Source organism: Lithobates pipiens, unplaced genomic scaffold (assembly GCF_037356315.1).
Source record: "Lithobates pipiens isolate NorthernLeopardFrog02 unplaced genomic scaffold, aLitPip1_a1.2 Scaffold_22, whole genome shotgun sequence".
In the NCBI taxonomy this organism is placed as follows: domain Eukaryota; kingdom Metazoa; phylum Chordata; class Amphibia; order Anura; family Ranidae; genus Lithobates; species Lithobates pipiens.
In genome coordinates this window covers 280,198,690-280,219,276 of record NW_027507784.1, presented here as the reverse complement: position 1 = coordinate 280,219,276, position 20,587 = coordinate 280,198,690, and the positions used below count along the sequence as shown (strand labels likewise).

The following is a 20,587-nucleotide window of genomic DNA, read 5'->3' as shown; positions in this document are numbered from 1 at the left end:
TTCCCAGCAATCCCCCTTTACATCCGTTTGCAGGATTCCCCCTTGTGCAAGGGGGAACTCTGTAGACCCTGATGTAAAAGGGATCTCTGATGTAAACGGGAACGCAGTGAACTCTGATATAAGGTGGTCTCTGGTCACCAGAGCCCCCACCCCTTACATCAGAGTTCCCCCTTAGATCATGATCTTCAACATTCCCCTTCAGCATTTGTGGTATTTGATCACCTCTGCATTTTTTTTATTTATTTGCACTATAAACAAAAAAGCGTGACAATTTTGAGAAATAAAAACTTTTTTACTTTTTTCTATAATACATAGCCAAAAAAACCCACATTTATTCATCAGTTTAGGCCGATATTTAATCTTCTACATATTTTTGGTTAAAAAAAATCACAATAGGCGTATATTGATTGGTTTGCACAAAAGTTATTGCGTCTACAAAATATGGGATAGATTTAGGGACTTTTTATTGTTTTTACTAGTAATGGCGGTGATCTGTGATTTTTAGCGTGACTGCGACATTGCGGCGGACAAATCTGACCTCAAATGACACTTTTTGGGGACCAGTGACGTTACATTGATCAGTGCTATAAAAATGCACTGATCAATGTAAAAATGACACTGGCAGGGAAGGGGTTAACACTAGGGGGCAATCAAGGGGTTAAGTGTGTTCCCTAGGTGTGTTCTAACTGTAGGGGGATGTGCTCACTGGGACATGACAGAAATCACTGTTCCTGATCACTGGGAACAGAGAAGATCTGACATGTCCCCTGTCAGTACAGCGAGCCGCATGTTTACACTGACTGATCCCTGTTCTGCCTCTACTAGGCGATCGCGGGTCGCCGGCAGATATTAAGTCCACCTGACCCGCAGGCACGTTCATGCAGAGCATGCAGCCAGTGGTGTGCGCCTGCCCGCAACTGCGCCTGCGTGAGCCGCCATACAGGTACGGTGATTCATGCAGGAGAGCCTGCCTGCCGCCATACAACGACGGTGGCTGGTCGGCAAGTGGTTAACCTGACCTTCATGTGAATGGATAAATGTTTTTTGACTTTTGTTAACCACTTGCTCACTGGGTACTTAAACCCCCCTCAGTCCCAGACCAATTTTCAGCTTTCAGCGCTGATGCACTTTGAATGACAATTGCGCGGGCATACAACACTGTACCCAAATGAAATTTTTATCATTTTTTTTCCCGCAAATGGAGCTTTCTTTTGGTGGTATTTAATTACAGCTCTGAGTTTTATTTTTTGCTAAACAAACCAAAAAAGATGCAAAAAAAATAAAAATAAAAATCATGTTTTAATAGTTTGTTATAAAACGGGTCATTTTTCTCCTTCATTGAAGTGCGCTGATTAGGCGGCACTGATAGGCTGCACTGGTGGGCACTGATGGGCTGCACTGGTGGGCACTGATGGGCTGCACTGGTGGGCTGCACTGGTGGGCTGCACTGGTGGGCTGCACTGGTGGGCTGCACTGGTGGGCTGCACTGGTGGGCACTGATGGGCTGCACTGGTGGGCACTGATGGGCTGCACTGGTGGGCACTGATGGGCTGCACTGGTGGGCACTGGTGGGCTGCACTGGTGGGCTGCACTGGTGGGCTGCACTGGTGGGCACTGATGGGCTGCACTGGTGGGCACTGATGGGCTGCACTGATAGGCTGCACTGATGGGCACAGATAAGATGGCACGGATGGGTGGCACGGATGGGCACTGATAGATAGGACTGATGGGCACTGATAGGTGGCTCTGATAGGTGGCACTGCTGGGCACTGATGGGCGGCACTGCTGGGCACTGATGGGCGGCACTGCTGGGCACTGATGGGCGGCACTGGGGTGCAGCACCTTTGAGGCAGATTGTGGGCACTGCTGGGTGGCACTGTGGGTGGCACTGCTGGGTGGCACTGTGGGTGGCACTGCTGGGTGGCACTGTGGGCACTGCTGGGTGGCACTATGGGCACTGCTGGGTGGCACTGCCGGGGGGCACTTTTAATAAGTGGGGCACTGCAGGGGGCAGGTGGGCACTGGCAGGGGGCAGGTGGTCGCTAACAGGGCTGGCCGTGATCGGGACTGATGTCCCGATCACGGCCACCGGTGATCGGCTTTTTTTTTTATAATAGATTACCGGCTCCGTTATATCACATGATCAGCTGTCATTGGCTGACAGCTGATCATGTGATAAGGGGTCGGGATCGACCCCTTGCACGGATCGGTGATCAGGCGAGTCTCATGGACTCGCCGATCACAGAGCGCGCCGCAGGCCGCTCATACACGGGACTACGTCAATAGACGTAGTCCCGGAAAAGGAGATCTGCGCTGTAGCCGTCAATTGACTATAGCGCGGATCTCAAGTGGTTAAACTATAAACATGTAGCTAGTGCTGTTGGCAATATGTTTAAGTTAAAGTATTGATATTTGCACCGTTTAGCACTGAAAATGGCCATTTTTTAGGTCCTTTTTTCTTTTTCCAGTGTCAGTAAAAAATGTGACTGTCAGCAAATGTCATGATTTCTGCCAGTAATTATTTTTATTTTTTTAATGGTACTGTTTGTAAGTTTTGGCATCCTGTCAGTAAATTTCACTTTGGGTGGTTGGCAACACTGATGGCATGATATACATACAAATCCCACACCATAAACTCTTGTTTGGGTATGGCTACATTATGAAGCACACATTTCTAAAATAATGATTACAAACAAACAACCATAACTATGGTAAACTTCGTAGATCCTTTTAAGATGATGCTATTTCATCCGGATTATGTCTTTTCATATATCATCATGTTTTATACATAGAACTTTTAAAGTACCCATTGAGAATCCTTTCCAACATTGTACTCAACTATATAAATTTCTCCTCTGGATTAGACTGTCCTGTAACAGAATGTTTCTTTAAACGTCCTTTTGTGTGCTCTTGCCAGTTTAAAAACAATGACCAATTAGTAGAGTAAATAAACATTTGTGGTTTTCACATATGAAAGTGTTGCTTGAATGGAGTGTGTTGTCCTTCTAATTACGTTGTTTAGCCTTTGTAGACATGAGGCATTTACATCTTTCCCAGATTTTTTATTCCCCTTTTTGAATCTCTAGGTATCATCATGTTTACCTGTCAATACACTCATTGTTCTGAAGTTTAAACAACCCTGGCAGACCTTAGAGTTTTCGACTTTCCTGGGTTAGAGTGCAAAATTATACAAGGGCTCAGCCTGAGGTTTATACAGTAGGATTCAATAACAAGGGGTGTGTGTGTGTGTGTGTGTATAAATAAGTTTGTTAAAATGTATTTATATTTATTAGGGTTCTGACACTTTTTTGGTCTTGGTATTGGAGAAAGTTTTGGCATGATGAAGATCTGCCAGGGGACTTTATTTGCCAAACCAAAGCTAAATGACGTGTACTTGGGAATTGTTCAACGTAACATGTGCATTTATTAAATACCGTAGTTAACGGCGTATAACACGCACCCCAAGTTTAGGGAAAAAACTTACATTTTAAATGCCCATCAATGCAGCCTTCCCCAGTGTCCATCTGCAGCCTTGCCCAAAATTGCAACATGTTTGGGTTTTTAAATTTAGTGCCGCAGCCAAGATATTCGGCTCCTCTCAGCTCGACCCTGCTGTCTCTGAGGGCAAGAGGAGCGCCGCCGACATAGACCGAGCCGAATGTACTGTGTACTTGGCTCCACTTGCAGTCACGCCTCCGCCCGCCCCTTGGCCCAGCTCCTATGATGGACACAACACCAGGCCAATGGCGGGATGTAAAGGCGAGGAGGCGTGGCTGGGCATGACTGCGAGTGGATCTAAGGCTAGCCGAGTACACAGTACGCTCGGCTCGGTCAATGTCGGCGGCGCTCCTCTTGCCCTCACAGACAGCAGAGATCAGCGTATAACGCGCACCCGTGATTTTCCCCTGATTTTAAGGGGAAAAAAGTGCGTTATACACGCTAATAAATTACGGTAACTGCCCTGGGACATTGTATCACTAGGAATTTGAGTTACCTGTCAGTCTTTTTGTACAACTGGATGATTATCTGGAAAAATGTAATCTTATAAATAAAAATGTAGTCGTTTGAAATACTAGCATTCTGACTCCTGTATGGATTTGTCACATTTATTGTGGAAAGATATTACAGGAAATTTTAAGTGGTCTGCTATGATTGACTGGGTGGAGTGCTCAGTTTTGGCCTATCTACCCCCAGAATGATATCACTGATTTGGGGAAATTGAGTTTTAATCCCAAAACCTACTATGTGATGGGCACAGCTGCCTTTTTAAATACAATCTCTTAAAAAGCCCCCCAGTCTTAGTGCATGGCTAGATTATAATAAAGATTGGTGCTTCATAGCAGAGTTTTTTTTAAAGCAGTCCATCCTTTAAATTGTAGGCTATGTACACATGGGTTAAGTTGCGGTGTGTGGTTGAATTTAGTACTATTTATTCTTATGGAAAGTATGTTTTTCTGAAACCTCATCAGAAATGCAGCAACTATATTTTGTTTGTGGGGTGGGGGGGTTCACAACACACAAAGACCCACAGGCTAGGGTGTGATCTTGTTGACAAAGGGCTTTATTCTGGTTGAGATGATCGTAAAGACATTAATCTCCTTGTTATGAAAAGATAGGCAATTGATGCCTTTTTATAGATGTTAAAACGCACAGTAAGTACACGTTTTTAGTCTGTATAATGAATACAGTCGGGGTAAATGCTCAGTTAAGTGTTTTTCTTAAGCTGTTGTGCTTCATGCTGTATGTCTACTTTTGTTAATACTGTACTCCATTTCTAATAAGTATAACTCAGGCTGATTTTGTTAATATTCTTTTCAGCTGGTCAACATTGGTTCTTCCTATAATTATGGAAACGAAGACCAGGCAGAATTTTTGTGTGTGGTCTCCAAAGAATTGCACAATACCCCATACGGCACAACTAGTGAACCTAGTGAAAAGGCAAAGGTATGTCCTGTCTGTCTTTTATCTACTCTAAATGATTTTGTTTTAATGTAACTTTCCTGGATATATGTAACAAGGGGACCAGGGCTTGTCTAAGTACTGTAGTGTTGTGGATGCTAAAAGCTTTAAAGTGCTTGCAAAGTGTGTTTGTTATTTATTAAAAAAAAAAAATATATATATATTATACTTGCATGCTCTGTGCAGTGGATTTGCACAGAGCAGCCCGGATTCTCCACTTCTTGGGTCCCTTTTTGTTGCTCCAGGCCCCTCCCTCCTGTTGAGTTCCCCTACAGCAAGTAGCTTGCTATGGGGCACCCAAGCTGAGCTGCAGCTCCATGTGTCCATTCAGATATGAAGCTGTGGCTCGGCTCTGCTCCCGTTCTCTCCAGATGGGCTAATGGACTTTGACAGCAGTGTGAGCCATTGGCACCGCTGCTGTGTCTCAGCCAATCAGGAGGGAGAGTCCCGGACGATCGAGTGACTCGTGCACATCGCCTGGATAGAGAGGGGGCTCATGTAAGTATTAGGGTGGCTGAGGGGGGTGCTGCACACAGACTTATCTTAATGTATGGAATGCATTAAGATGATAAAAATTGTCTTTACAACCCCTTTAAACGCTGCTAAAAGAAAGTAGAACTATCTTTTTATTTTGTTAAAGAACTTCATTCAAGATTTCTACTGCCACTGGTTGTTTTCGTCTTGACATAGTAGCTGTCTGGATCAGCGTATCCTCAGCAAAAGCTTTGGAGGCATTACTCTGACCTGTTGGACAAGAAGATTGTAAAGCTAGCCTGCAATGTGACTGTTGGCTCCGCATTGTAGGGTTTTCTAGACCTTTTTATATTGGTAGCAGAGCACTTTTTTGGTCCAGAGCCCTGGCACAACCTCTGGTGTGACCCTGTCTCGAAGGACACTCATAATGAGTAAGGCCAGTCAGGCCAAAGCACTGAGAGTTGCCTTGCATTTGGTACTATTGGGCACCTTTTTCAAATTTCCTGCAACTGACATTTCTTTTTTTATCTTGGAGGAAGCATTGTCCCGCTGCTACTCCTGAAGCACCATGTGGATACGTTTCCAGTGTCATTCCACTGCTCACCTAAAATGATCCCTTTGTAAAACGGCAACTCGGCTACTACTCAGCTACTTGTGTTTGAGTACATAAGGCACGCACAAGGCAGTCCCACTGAAATGAATGACCACAGACTATACTCTTCTACTGTTCCCAGAGGGAACAGACACGTGTAATCTTGAACCTGTAACTCACGTTATAGGCTTGTCCTCTTCAATATCTTCTTCAGCTTGGTCAGGCAAGGCTGAGGCCTCCCTTTCTGTTTTTGAGCCACCTGCAGATGACTCAGATTTTGAGGACTGGAAATGTCCTGTGACATCTTGGGACAATTTCCAGAGAATGTGATGCAGCCTTTCCCATTTCTAAAAGAACTTATTTCATGGTGGTCTCATTTCTATAGATGCTAGTTACCACAGGCATGGGTCTTCTTTCACTAAGCATTTGGGAAAACCTTTTGGAGCCTTGCTCTTTGGCATGATGCAAGCATCTAAGATAGTTTCTTGCATGATGGTGATGTGCAGGGCACTATGGCTGCATGCCTGGAATAATAACATATCCATGGAACATCATCCTCTGTTCTTTTGAGAGAAATTGTCTCTTTGGACCTGTGCCTGACGCCATCATTAGAAATGTCACTGTAGGTTGGCGTATACTTTTTCCTTGGCCTAGGAGATCAGTGGTCAAGCTTAACAACCCCATTTAATCTACTACAGAGGTAGTAGAATGCGTGCAATCTGATCCTTCCTGCCATACAAACCGTAGGGATTGAAGGTCAGAGGTTTTTTAACACCTCTTCTTCTTATGCTTGAAGGTGCACCACCACTTCTACAAGGGGGTAGCTGTATTTTATTTAAAACTGCTGCATTTCCAGGTATTTTCCTTTCCAACAATTGGATGTCCATGTCACCTGTTGTAGCTCTAGATTTGTAAATCGGGCATCTCCTGCAGCTGCTTTTCAGCTCCTTTTGGACTTTGTTAGGGATTCCAGTCTCTGGCCACGACCTGAATATGGTCTCTTTGGATCCAAAAACTGACTTTTTGCTGGATTCTAGTAGAGTGTTTGGTCATGATGGGTGGAGGGATTTTTCGGGGGCTGGTGTCAACATGTTTTCCTGTAGGCATCAGTAAAGTCCAGTTTACGAATACCATAAAATCTTGTGTCCCTTGATGGACTTTAAGAGATTTTACAGTAAATAGAATTTTTTTTTCTTCTTTTAAGAAAGCCATGGTATTCGCATATCAAAATTCAGCTGGTTCAGCAGGAGCTGACCTGAATTTTAAACTCTGTGTAGCCCTGCCTGTTTGACAGATACAGATCATTAGGCCGATTTCTGTCAAACCAGCATTCTATTGGCCACTGCAGCCAATTGCTGCAGTGTTGATCAGTGTATTCTGACAGGGTGGGAGACCCAACTGTCAGGATACTATAGTACTTGGCCATCTTGGTCTCTACATTCTATTGAAAGCTTTCTAGATTTAATAAGAACCCTATACTAGTTTATTGGGTTCTTTCCTTCTAGAGTAACCTTAAAGTGGTTGTAACCCTAAAAAAAGTGCTTGCTTGTTCTGTCTAAGCTGTAAAAAACCTGGTTGATCCTGCCTGTTTCCGTGTCCCCCTCTGTGTGCTGACCATAGTAATCATGGCTGCTGATGCCTGATTACTGTGGTCAGGTTTACGTGCCTCTGTCATCCAGCTGCTCTCTTCTCCTCCCTCCCCCTCCCTCCCGGCCTGTCAGCTCCTGGTGTGTGTCTCTCCCCCTCTTAGCCCCTCTCCTGCCACTGTTAGTAGCTGGCAGTAAAAGTAAAGATCAATTACAGCCAGCTCCTCTGTTATAGTAATCTCTCCTACACTGTGTAAATGTTTTTTTGTAAAATTAAACCTGCAAATACCTTATCTTTGATCTCTTCTGGCCATTCACAGTGGTCATGTGACCTCCTGATGTCAGTGGGGGCTCTCAACCCCTCTCTGTAGCCCTTAGATCGGAGGAATAGAGCAGCCAGAGGTCATGTGACCGGCCATCAAAGATTGGGTATTTACATGGATCGTTTAAAAAAAACAATTGCACGGTGTAGGAGAACTTAATCGAACAGAGGAGCTGGCTGTAATTGTTCTTTACCTTTACAAACGCTTTAGCCCCATGAGCCAAATTGTTTCACCTACCCTATAATTGGGTCTTTACTACGTTTCTCTTTTTTGTTATTGTTTCTCTGTATTGAAGTGTCCAGAATTACTACATCTATTTGGGTATGGAGCATTAACGGTCATTAATTGTGTAATTGCCCATTGTTTTATGTTAAACCTTGATTACCCCCTGCTAGTACCCATTGGCCTTTATACAAGAACTCTATATTTCACTATGTACGGTTCAAATTGTAATGTGACCTATTTCTAATTGTTATAGATGACTGTGAATTGTTAGAGATGAAGTGACTAAACTATGGGACACGAAGTACTGTTTTTTTGTTTTGTTTTTTTTATTTATTTTCTTATTCAGCCCACTGGTTGAATGAAAAAAAAAATACTCCGTGTATACCCAACTTTAGTCTCTAAATGAGCATGCCTTTCATTAAGATGAGTAAGTGGTGCTCCAGATGAGCAGAGACAAGGAGAAAGAGGGATAAAAAGCCCAACAAAAAAAAAAAATTATCGTCAATTGTATGACAAAAAGTATAGTTTTGTAGCATTTAATCACTCAGGACCATCCTAGGGTCAAGCAACCATTTTAGCACATGTGTAAGTATGACTGTCTCCACACAGAGTGTAGGTGGTCACACTCGATGCCCGTCAGGTTTTATTGGAAATGCTTGCACTGCATTAGGTTGCAGTGAGATTTGGCGAGCAACGGTAAAAGGGATTGGGCACCAAAATGGAACCAAAGTGTAGTCCGCATTCAACAAAAAAAGTTGCTTCCAAGTGGATTCTTCAGGGAGGTCAGTATTGCTCAATAAAACATATTCATCAATATATTAAAGGAAAAGTAGGGTCAAAGCTCCAAAGCTCTTTTTGGCCCTACTTCTCCTGTGGGTCACAGGAGTGCACTTTGTGCTGCACTCCTGTAACCTGGTTTCCACAAACGGGCTAAAGTCTGCTGCCGACTGATGTCACTCAGCTGGTCTAGACCGTGTAGAGATCCCAACTTTACTGTTGAGATCCACCCAGTTACCTGGAGTGGGAGCCACTGAATAACTGAACCAGCCGTGAGGAAAGATTATCTGAACTGAATTTGTCTCTCGAAAAGAGGGCGATTAAGGGGCATATGATCACCAAGTAGTAAGTGGTCCATTTAGTGAACTTGTTATGGAGTTGTTCACTTTCAGGTTATTAGAGGATAAAGTGGCACTCTTTACACCTGGAGGAAAAGATTTAGCCTTCACATATGGAAAGGCTTCTTCACAGTAAGCGCTGTGGAATAGACTCCCTGAAGAACTAGTTTTGGCCAGCTCAGTATATTGTTTTAAAAGAAAGCTGGATGCGTTCTTATATGCACGAAATATAACTGGATACTAACAGTCAGTGGTAAGAACACCAGAGGTACTTGAACCAGGGAATATCTGATTGCCTGATTGGGGATCAGGGAGGAATTTCCCCCCCACATGCTTTAATTGTATTTGTTTTGCCTTCCTCTGGATCAGCTGTGGTATTCATTGTGTATATGGGGGTTTCTATTACCTTTTTGTTTTCTATTGGTTGAACGAGTGTCTTTCAACCTGCTTAAAGCAAACAAATTAGTACACCCCCCGAATGTCAGGGACCATCAGTGGGGGGGGGGCACTACTTCCGCTTGTCAAGCACCACCAGTGCTGCTTGTCAGGGACCACCATGTCAGGGACCAACAGTGCCGAATGTCAGTGACCACCAATGCTGCTCGTTGGGGACCAGCATGTCAGGGAACACCAGTGCAGAGAGGGGGTGATCATCGTCAGTAATTCCCGCTGTGTCAGATATAGTATACGAGAACACCACAAGCAGATGTCCCGCCCCACCGTTATTATGATTGACGGCACACACTGCTAATAACGGCGGGACATCAGCGCTCAGCGATCTTGTATACTATACCTGACACCGTGGGAGATCCCCCGCTGTGTCATACAAGGGATTACTGATGATAATCATCCCTGCTCTGCATGGGGGGGGGGGAGGTGCAGTGTGGCGTGGATGAAGTGGGGGGGGGCAGCGGTGACTGTTGGGAAGGAGAGAGGAGAAGGACACCTCCTCCATTGGTGGCACAGACCAGGGGCTGTGAGACCCCATCCGCCCACAACATGTCTGCTTCCTCCTGCTCAGCTTTCAGAGGACTACAAGGGGACGTGCCAGCCCACTGGCTGAGCTAAGAGAGGGATAGAAGCCAGCGGTCTTGCAAGCAGGAAGTCAGCAGACAATTAATGTTTTTGCCAGGAAAAGGTGTACAGTAAACTGGATAAAACTTTTTCAATGTTAATCTAAAGTATGGGAATTAAACTGATCAGCCATAACGTTATGACCACTGACAGGTAAGCTGAACATCATTGATTCATTTGTGACAATGGCACCTGAAAGTGGGTGGGATATATTAGGAAGCAAGTCAGCCTGTTGCCCAGAAAGTTAATGTGGTGAAAGCAGAAAAACTGGGCAAGCATAAGGATATTAGTGACTTTGACCAGAGCTAAATTGTATTGGCTAGAGAACTGGGGCAGAGAAACTCCAAAACTGCACTCTTGTGTAATGTTTACAGTGGTCAGGACCTACCAAAAGTATTCCAAGGAAGGAAAACTGACAATAGGGTCATGGGCAGCCAAGGCTCATTGATGCCCATGAAGAATGAAGGCTGGCCTGTGTAGTCCAGTAGATAAAACAGAAGAACTATTGTATCTCAAATTTCTGAAAAAGCGTATGCTGAATTCCATAGAAAAGTATCAGAACACAGTGCATCGCCATTTGTTGCCTATGGGGTTGCATAGCCACAGACCAGTCAGCGTGCCCATGCTGACCTGTGTCCACAGCCAAGAGCCATCAATGGGCACATGAGCATCAGAACTGGACCACAAAACAATGGAACAAGGTGGCTATGTCTGATGATTTTAAGAATAGTTTGAGGAACACAACAAATTCAAAGCGTTTACTTGGCCTCCAAATTCTCTTGATCTCAATCCAATCTATGGGATGTGCTGGAAAAACAAGACTGTTTGGTGGGGGCCTCACCTCAAAACTTACAGGACTTAAAGGATCTGCTGCTGACAGCTTGGTGCCAGATATCACGGCATACTTTCAGAGGTCTAGGAGAGTCCATGCCTGGATGGGTTATGGTGGGTGGTCCAAATGTTATGGCTGATTAGTACGTATATAGTAAAAAATATATGCCATTAAAAAAAGTGGTAAAAATACCTTTTTTATTGCGATTTTGAGTAAAAAGTGAGATGGATATATGTATACTAAATTATGCATGAAATTATGGTTTGTAATGGAATATTTGGTGGTGATAATCGTATACCAAGCACCCCAATATATGGTGCAGTGATATTTCTGTGTGATAAAGTTGCAATCTGATCTGATTAGTCTGAATCAAGCAAAATTATCACTCCACCATGTACTGGGACGCTTCATATGGAATTTTACCCATACAACCATCCCCATTAAATATTAGAGTGCAAACCATAACTTTAATTTTATCCTTTTTGGTTTCATATTGAAAATGTTTGCCAGTTTTTTTTATGTATTTTTTATTCATTGTGTTGTACACCTTTTCCTGACAAAGTGGCCACTAAAGGCCCACAAAATGCATTGATGGTGTTTTTTTTTTAAACAGAACATACAAACACAACCATACAATGGCACAATCAATATCTTGTCACATCTCAAGATAGAATAACTGCGCAGGGTCACAGAGAAACAAAGTTAGATAAAATACAGATACTATAGACATATGATGTTAGATATTTTGTTTATTTTTTAAATGTAATACTTCCCTTCTCTGTGCAAGGCTTTTGCACGGAGGTGCCCGATCCTCCTCTTCTGGGGTCCTCCATCGGCGCTCCTGGCTCCTCCTTTTCTTGAGTGCCCCCACGGAGACCCGCATTCCCGGGGGGCACTTGTGCTGGGGGCGCCCTCCTGAGTCCTTCTGCTGCGTCCATTGACAGACTGCAGGACTGGGCCCCCGGCTCCTGTGTCACTGGCTCAGATTGACAGCAGCGTGAGTCCATCCAGCCAATAAGGGCCCAAAACAGTGGCTGGAGCTGCTCTGCTCATACCTATCGTTGGAACAATCTGATTGGGTAAGTAAAAGGGGGGGACTCTGGGGGGAAGCTGCACTACAAAAGGTTTTTCACCTTAATGCATATGCATTAAGGTGAAAAACCTTTAGGGTTTACTACCCCTTTACGGAGCCATTTATATCCATCCTGCAGGAAGGCCAATTATTACCGAATGGCTCACCTAATCCATCATAGAGGTAGAAGGGTCTGCCAACCATTTAGCCCACACCCTGTCATATTTTTTAGGGCAGCCTCTATTTACAGTAGATGTCTTTTGTAAAAAGGCAGCACCTTATTGACATGCTTTTTCCATAGAGAAATTGAGGGGGGAGCCCACCGAGCACAGGGTGATGGATTTCCTGGCATAGAATCGTAGGAAACCCAACAAGGTCTTTTAGGCCACCCTGGATACTAGCTCCTCCACCAACCCAAGCAGACATATCCTTGGGGATGGAGCAATAGAGACATTTAGTGATACCTTCAACTCTGCAAGTATTTGTCACCAGTAGACACTAATCACCCGGCAGGACCAAAAATTTTGAATGTAATCCCCTGGGGCATTGTCACAGCTCCAGCACTCAGAGGTAAGGGATGGCCTCATCTTATGCAATCGAGAAGGAGTAAGGTAAGCGCTGTGAACAATCGTGTACTGTATGAGGCGGTCTCTCAAGGAGACAAGATTTTTTAATGGGAAATTCCACATATCCTCCCTGTCCTCTGAGTCCATATTCGGAACATCCCGGACCCAGTTCTCACAAAGCTTTGACAGCTCAGGAGAAGAAACTCGGAGAACATGTGTATAGAGTATGGAAGTGGATTTTTGTTTCTGTACACTCATAATGCAGAACCCTTTTCAGGTCTGGTTGCACCAGTTGCATCTCATCAGAGGGAAGCTGGCCTCTGAAAGCATGGGACAGCTGTACGTATCTAAAGAGCTGGGATTTTGTGCTGAGACATTATATTAGATGGTCAAACGAAAGTATTGAGAAATCTGAGGTAATATCGTTGATGGTATATTTACTTATTTTTATGATCAATAAACACCGACCTTCCTGAAAAATCCACTTTGAAGCACTTTTTAATTGAATGGGCGCCTCTGCTGATCACTCTTTGGTTCCATTTTATGACCCCCATCCCTTTATTTACATTGTAAATGTCAAATTGCTATAGTCTATTTTAATCACTGAAATTTTGGTTGCACGCATCCTTGGGTTTAAAAAATTAGTCTGTCACTTCTCTATGTGCTCTATTTTACTTTCCTTTAGGCAGCAATAATTATAACATATGATGGACAAAACATCTGCCCTGCAAGTTGCTGCTTGTTTCCTGTGATTTGTTTTTGGCTGTGTAATTAGTCATTGATTAATGGTCTCCAGTCGATTTATCTTTTCTTACTATGTTGTTGTAAAGAGCGTTGCTAGGTTATAGCCCATAAAATCCACTCAGATTGGTTTACAATGCAAAAATAGTTATAGGGCGTGCACACCCACTTGTGTCTCTGTACTGTAACGTTGCCTTAATGGAAATTCCCCATATGTATAGATCGCATGGCGACCAAATAATATTCAAAGTCCAGTGACTATTATGAGGCAATTGCAATAAAAATTCTGCAATCAAGCAAGACTTGCATTATACTTCATAAATTGGTTTACAACTGAGATCAAACTAACAAATATAAATATCTTGGTTTAACTGCCTTATCATTATCATTACTTTCATACATGGGTACTGATGTTGTTGCATATTGCCCCTTAAAATGTTTAACCATATGTAAGAGTTTTTGGAGAGAACTCAATATAGTCATATTTGGACTCTTTGGGGGAATGCTTTGTATGTAGCTGTGAACCTTTTTTGTAACAGATGTGAGCACAGGGGCATTGTTGAGTGGATTTATATCCTTTTGTGGCTATTGGAACACATTACCTGAATTTTTGTGCCCAGAGTTTATCTTTAGGGCTACATTCATAGTTTAGCTGCAGTCAGGAGTGGTCACCAGCTCACAGCTTCCAATGAGCACAGGAGACTACCTTCAGCTTAATTGCCTTGTGAATGTAGCCTAAGTTTGCTACGCTAAATAATCATAACTATTTTCTTCCCACAAAATGATTGACTTCAAAGGGTTGTTTTACTAAAACCGGAGAGAGTACAAAATCTGGTGCAGCTGTCCTTGGTTGCCAATCAGCTTCTAACTTCAGTTTGTTCAGTTAAGCTTTGACAATAAAACCTGGGAACTGATTGGTTTCTGTGCAGAGCTGCACTTTCTCCAGTTAGAGTAAATCAACCCCCAAGTGTTGTCAGTAAAGGTTAAGGTTAAAATGTCAGGACGGGGAGTAAGGGAAAATCGCTTGCAGCTACAAGTATAAAACCAAAAGGGGTTTTAATCCTTTCACTACTCTATTCAAAATTAAAGACATTTCTCAACTGTGAACCTTCTAGGCAACCGTTTTGGAAAGGCCATTTTGTGTTCCAGCATGACCTTTTGCGGCACGTTATACCCTGACTATGGGTCTGACATGTAACATGTTACAAAAGGTGAGCTTTTCCTTTTTAAAAGTGCCTACAAAAACATGCTATAAAAGCAGAGTTGAACGTAAAAGATAAAAAAAAAAAAATGCTGACGGGTAGGATTAGTGGTGACGCTATTGGACAAACCCTGACTACCAGGGAAAAGAATTTCACAGAAGAGACCCTATTGGTCTCTTCTGTTGTAAATGCTTCTCCCTTGCCTGTCGGTGTTTGTTTTTCTGAATGTAGTTACATCATCCCAGCCAATCAAGCAGCAGAAGAGTCCAAACCTGGAAGGAATACTGGGAGAAGATGTAAGTGCCCATGGGTGTCGACACGGGAATGCTACAGGGCTTCATGTCTTAACTTTCTATAGCTAGACTAATACAGCTGTATCACTTTCATTTACACGTGTACAGAAAAACCTTGGATTGCAAGCATAATTCATTCTGGAAACGTGCTTGTAATCCAAAGCACTCGTATATCGAAGCAAATTTCCCCATAAGAAATAATGGAAACTCAGATGATTCATTCCACAACCATTTATTCATAAGTCCTTCTTCAGTTTATAGTCCATATAAAAAGATTATAACAATGGGATAGGTTGTGTAACTGTAAAATGTCAATCCACAAATGGAAGCCTCCGTCAAGAGCTACAGAGTATAAAAGAAAATAGAAGCTCCTCTAAAGCCCCATACACACTATATCAGTTTTTCTGCTGAGTTTTTCCTTCAGGTTTACCAAAACCATGTAGTGGAAGGGCCTGCCTGATTGCCTACAAATTGAAATGCCTAAGGTTTGACCTCATATTATATGGTTTTGGTAAATCTGAAGAAAAAACTCAGCAGAAAAACTGATAGTGTGTATGGGGCTTTAGTGTAGCAATATGGTTACATTTAACGAAGGTAGAACATTTAGCAACTCGCATGGTTGATGATTAAAACAGGCACATCTAAGTATGCAAGCATCCTAGGTAAAGCTGCCCACATAGACCATCCTCCACACCGCCGTCTCTCACCACTGTCAGTCTGCAATCATGACCAGCAAGACTACCCTGCAGTAGGGTGATCGAGGGGTGGAGCACAGCATGGAAGGGATGATGTCAGTGGCGGTGCAGGGGATGGTCTATGTGGACAGCTTTACCCTGGATGCTTGCATACTTTGTGCTTGTTTTAATCGGCAACCATGTGAGTTGCTTAATGTTGTATCCTTAGTAAATGTAACCATATTGCTACACTTGGAGGCGCCTCTCTTCTCTTTTATATTCAGTTGTGACATGACGCTACTTGTATATCAAGACTTTGCTTGTTTATCAAGTCAAAATTTATAAAACAAAAAATTGCTCGTCTTGCAAAACACTTGCAGACCAAGTTACTCTCAATCCAAGGTTTTACTGTATCTGTAAGCCCAATCATAGACTATTGTCATTGTATGCTAGTAACCTCCCCTAATCAATGTTTTTCCTATCTTGCATGTTTTCTCTTTTCACTTACTCTTTTGTTTTTCATTCCTTTTCTTTGCACATGCATGCTGCATGCTGATACAGAGTGAGGATGAAGAGACGGATTACGATATGAATGACTCAGATTAAGTTTTATTTGCTGGTGAGCACTGGCTTTCCTGAAAAACCCCACTTGCGTCCTCAGAGCTGCTCCTGACCTATCTCCATCCCATCTTTTGTCACTAGCTCCCTCTTAAGTAGAACTTCACCTGTGCAAGATTTTAGATTTGAAATCCTCCCAATTCATGTTATGAAATATAGCATCTCTCTGAATTACATGCTGAATTGGTTGAGTTGGTAATACAAAAAAAATGCACCAATAGCAGGACGTGGTACTTCTGTAGTCAGTGAGATGCTCAGCATAATACAAGACTTCAATTATCTGCCCTTCTGATTCCTTTTATGTTAATGCACCAGTGCTAAACCAAGCTCTTTCCTGCCCATTTTTTTGGAGTATGCTTATAGAAATGCTTTTTATTCCTGTACTATGTTTGTAGTAAGTTTGTTCTGCCCGGTAAACTCCTACTGTCTTTGGTTTTGTGCCTTGGCATATTCCATACAGGGTTCATTAGAGATCGTCAGGTAAGTGGTCCTTTTTTCCTACACTGCGAAGTGAACCCTGCAAGAATGAGTAAAGAAAAAAATCTAGTGTCATTCCTTATGAACTGCGGCACTGAAAATACCTACATAAACACTTGTGTCAGTGAATTTTGGGCTTGTCAGGGGCATGAGTTGGATATCCTTTTGAAATGCTTCTTAGGTCATTTAGAATTAATTCACTGGTGTATTAGAACTGTTGTAGTCCATATGACCTGCTGCAGGCTGGATCCATCCCATAGACTTGTATGAAAATGCAAACTCATCCACCACATGCCCCAGTAGCACTTTCCATATATATGATACCGTATGAGCACCATTGTGCATTCAGTCAGTCTGTGGTGACCATCACACACCACCAGGACCAGGCCCTGTTAATAGATCATTGGGGGATTGGTGGCTTAAATAGGGATCCCAAATGGGTTGGGAAAGTGAATGCATTGCCACAAATGTAGCTCTTGTCCATCTCTGAGCCCCCAGTGTCCTTTTTCTTTATTTTCTGAGAAAATATCTGGGTGTGCTCCCTTTTCAGTGCTAGGAGAATACCAGTACTGTGAGGTGACATATCCTTTGGGCTGATTGGCCTTGCTTAGATCATTCTTGTAAGCAGTGCTGGGGCAGTGAATGGACAAATATGCTTTGGGATGGGCAAGGCTAATTTCACTAAACCAGTGTGGGTGTCTCTTCTGGGTGGGAGTTGTGTTCCTGTCTGGGCTTCTTGTTTGTAAGCTGGACAAGGAGAGTGGCCTGGGCATGCTGGTGCATTGTCTGGCCAAACCTGATGGAGGCACAAATACCAGAAGATCTTTTTGGAGCTCTCCTTCACTGCATTCTTCTATATTCAAGGGGCACGCAAAATTGTTGGTAGGCTTCGGGTGTTCTGGCATTGTTGCCTTGTCCTTGGCATGCTCTCTTTCTGGGCCTAAACCATTATGTTTTATGGGAACCTGGTTTGGTTACTTGTTGCAGGCCAGGGCTTATTCATAATTTTAGGTCCCTGTTTAAACCTAAAGACTAAATTTTATGGCAATTCTGAGATGGGTCAATCCATTTATGAATTTTGTGATTGGATATAGATTTAGGGTGAAGCTGCAGGAATTATTGCAGCCTTAATCTGCAAGTATTCCCTATGACTCCCTTAGAGGTTTGTACAAGTAGGTTTATTGGACGTTTTCTGCAGAAGTGTTTTTGATCAGAATGTCTATTCCTAACTAGGATGAGCAATATGATACAGTGGTTATTTATGTGCCTATTGAAGAGGCTGCACTCAGTTTAGGCTTCTGTCATCAAGAACAGTGATCACTGTCATTTGAGTAGAACCCCGCCCCCCACCCCCTAGTGTTTAACCCCTTCCCTGCCAGTGTCATTTACACAGTAATCAGTGCATTTTTAAGGCACTGAACGCTGTATAAATGACTGGTCCCAAAATAGCGTCAAGTGTCCGATGTGTCTGCCATAATGTCGCAGTCACGATAAAAATCGATGATTGCCGCCATTACTAATAAAAAATTATAATAAAAATGCCATAAAACTATCCCCTATTTTGTAAACGCTTTAACGTTTGCGCAAACCAATCAATATTCGTTTATTCCGATTCTTTTTTTTCCCCAAAAATATTTAGTAGAGTGTACATATCGGCCTAAACTGAGGAAAATATATTTTTATATATTTTTGGGGGGTATTTATTATAGCAAAAAGTAAAAAAAATTTACGTTCTTTTTGTTTTATAGCGCAAAAAATAAAACCCGTAGAGGTAATCAAATACCACCAAAAGAAAGCTCTATTTGTGGTGGAAAAGGACGTCAATTTTGTTTGGGTGCAACATTGCACGACCGCGCAATTGTCAGTTAAAGCAACGCAGTGCCAAATCGCAGAAAGTGCTCTGGTCAGGAAGGGGGTAAATCCTTCTGGGGCTGAAGTGATTAAATGATGCAAAGCCTCAAACAATCCATGTTAATTCCAGGTTGTGAGGCAATAAAACACGAAAAATACCAAGGTGGTTGAATACTTTTGCAAGGCACTGTAATGCCCTGTACACACAATAGGATTTTCTGACAACAAATGTTGGATGTGAGCTTGTTGGCTGAAAGTCCTACCGTGTGTATGCCCCATCGAACATTTGTTGTCGGACTTTCCACCAACAAATGTTGGCTAGCAGGTTCTCACATTTTCCACCAACAAAACTTTGTTGGAATTTCCGATCGTGTGTACACAAGTCCGACACACAAAGGTTCACGCATGCTCGGAATCAAGCAGAAGGAACTGCACTGGCTATTGAAATTCCTTTTTCTCGGCTCGTTGTACTTCTTGTACGCCACCACGTTCATAATTGTTTGGCCAACATTTGTGTGACCATGTGTATGCGAGACAAGTTGGAGCCCACAACCTTTAAACAAAATTCCACAGTTTTGTTGTCGTAAAGTCTGATTGTGTGTACGGGGCATAAGTGTCTGGTGTTTAAAACGAAGAGCCTGAGAAGACTGGACTGGTACGATCTGTCTAGCTGTGATCAGATTGGGTTTTGGGTTTAACCACTTTGCCTCTCTGTACATACATCCAGGGTGGGAAGCGTTTATAACAAGCTCCCTGCTGCAGTAGCAGCCAAGAGCTTGTTACTGTTTTGCTCATCTGGCTTTTGTTGGTAATGTAAAAGTCACCTGAGTTGCTATACAGATACCAAGGCAGCCTGGGTCTCGGGATGGAGTGCGGGAGGAGATTGAGGACAGCTTTGAGCATTCCCAGCTTTAGAGCTGTAATTTACTATATAAAGTACAGTATGTGTTTTATTAGCTGCTGTTAGGGGCAGGGGAGACACTGGGGGTCTAGTACTTTTCAATTGCCCAATGCTATCACAGAGGGGACCTGTTAACCCCCTTCTGATGGCAAAAAGTTAAAAATGAAAAAATTTAAAAGAAATGTGAAAAATTCAACTTCGCCCCATTGCCCTGCAAACACGAGCATTGTGCAACATGTATTTAAACCGCCATTGTACCACACATGGGAGGTATTGCCGCAAATGTCTGAGTGAGGGCAATAATTCTAGGGACACAGTTCTGATGAGCTGTAAAGGCTTTTAACTTATCAACTGTGCATAATTTTGGGTACAAATATTTTTGTGGTATCTTGGGCATAGTTGCGTTGGTATATGTTGGTAACTATTCTCCAGGACAGCACATGGTACGATAGGTGCAAGACCTTACAAGCATAAGGAGGGACATGACTGCTTCTCCAGAACTGACCGTGAGTGTTACCGATATGGAGACCCCAGGTATACAATTCTCTTATAGTGGTTGTTAACCCTTTACTACCACTTTTTTTTACTACAGGTAAGCCTATAATAAGGCTTACATGTAGCTACCATGGTTATCTCCTAAACCTACACGGTTTCGGAGATATCCCCTGTATAAACATGTGCCGTCGTCATCTGCACATGCGCACTGAAGCAACGGCTCATTTGTGTCGTTGCTTCAGCTGACGTGCCGTTACCGGCGGCTCTCCCATGTATGTGCGGGAGTGATATCTTGGTGGCTCCAGCCAACCAGCGCCGGAGCCTGCGATACTTGGAAGTAACTCCAAGAGACGTATACCGGGACCACTGTGGGGGCTTACATATAAGGTAAGTATATCATAATGAGCTAGTATGCTATGCATACTAGCTCATTATGCCTTTGTCTTGCAGATTTTTTTTTTTTTTTAAAATCTCCCTGTGGGTTTACAACCACTTTAATAGAGTGGAATAACAAAGG

At 43.0% G+C, this 20,587-nt stretch overlaps 1 protein-coding gene across 2 annotated transcripts in view; it reads left to right on the top strand.

Annotated features, from left to right (window-relative positions):
* The window catches only part of LOC143924688 (BTB/POZ domain-containing protein KCTD5-like), a 97,377-nt gene that overhangs the window by 65,209 nt on the left and 11,581 nt on the right, over positions 1-20,587 (top strand). For both annotated transcript variants that reach the window (XM_077449100.1, XM_077449101.1), the window contains one exon: positions 4,819-4,944. In XM_077449100.1, the coding sequence (XP_077305226.1) occupies positions 4,819-4,944 (126 nt within the window). The remainder of the gene's footprint in view (positions 1-4,818; positions 4,945-20,587) is intronic.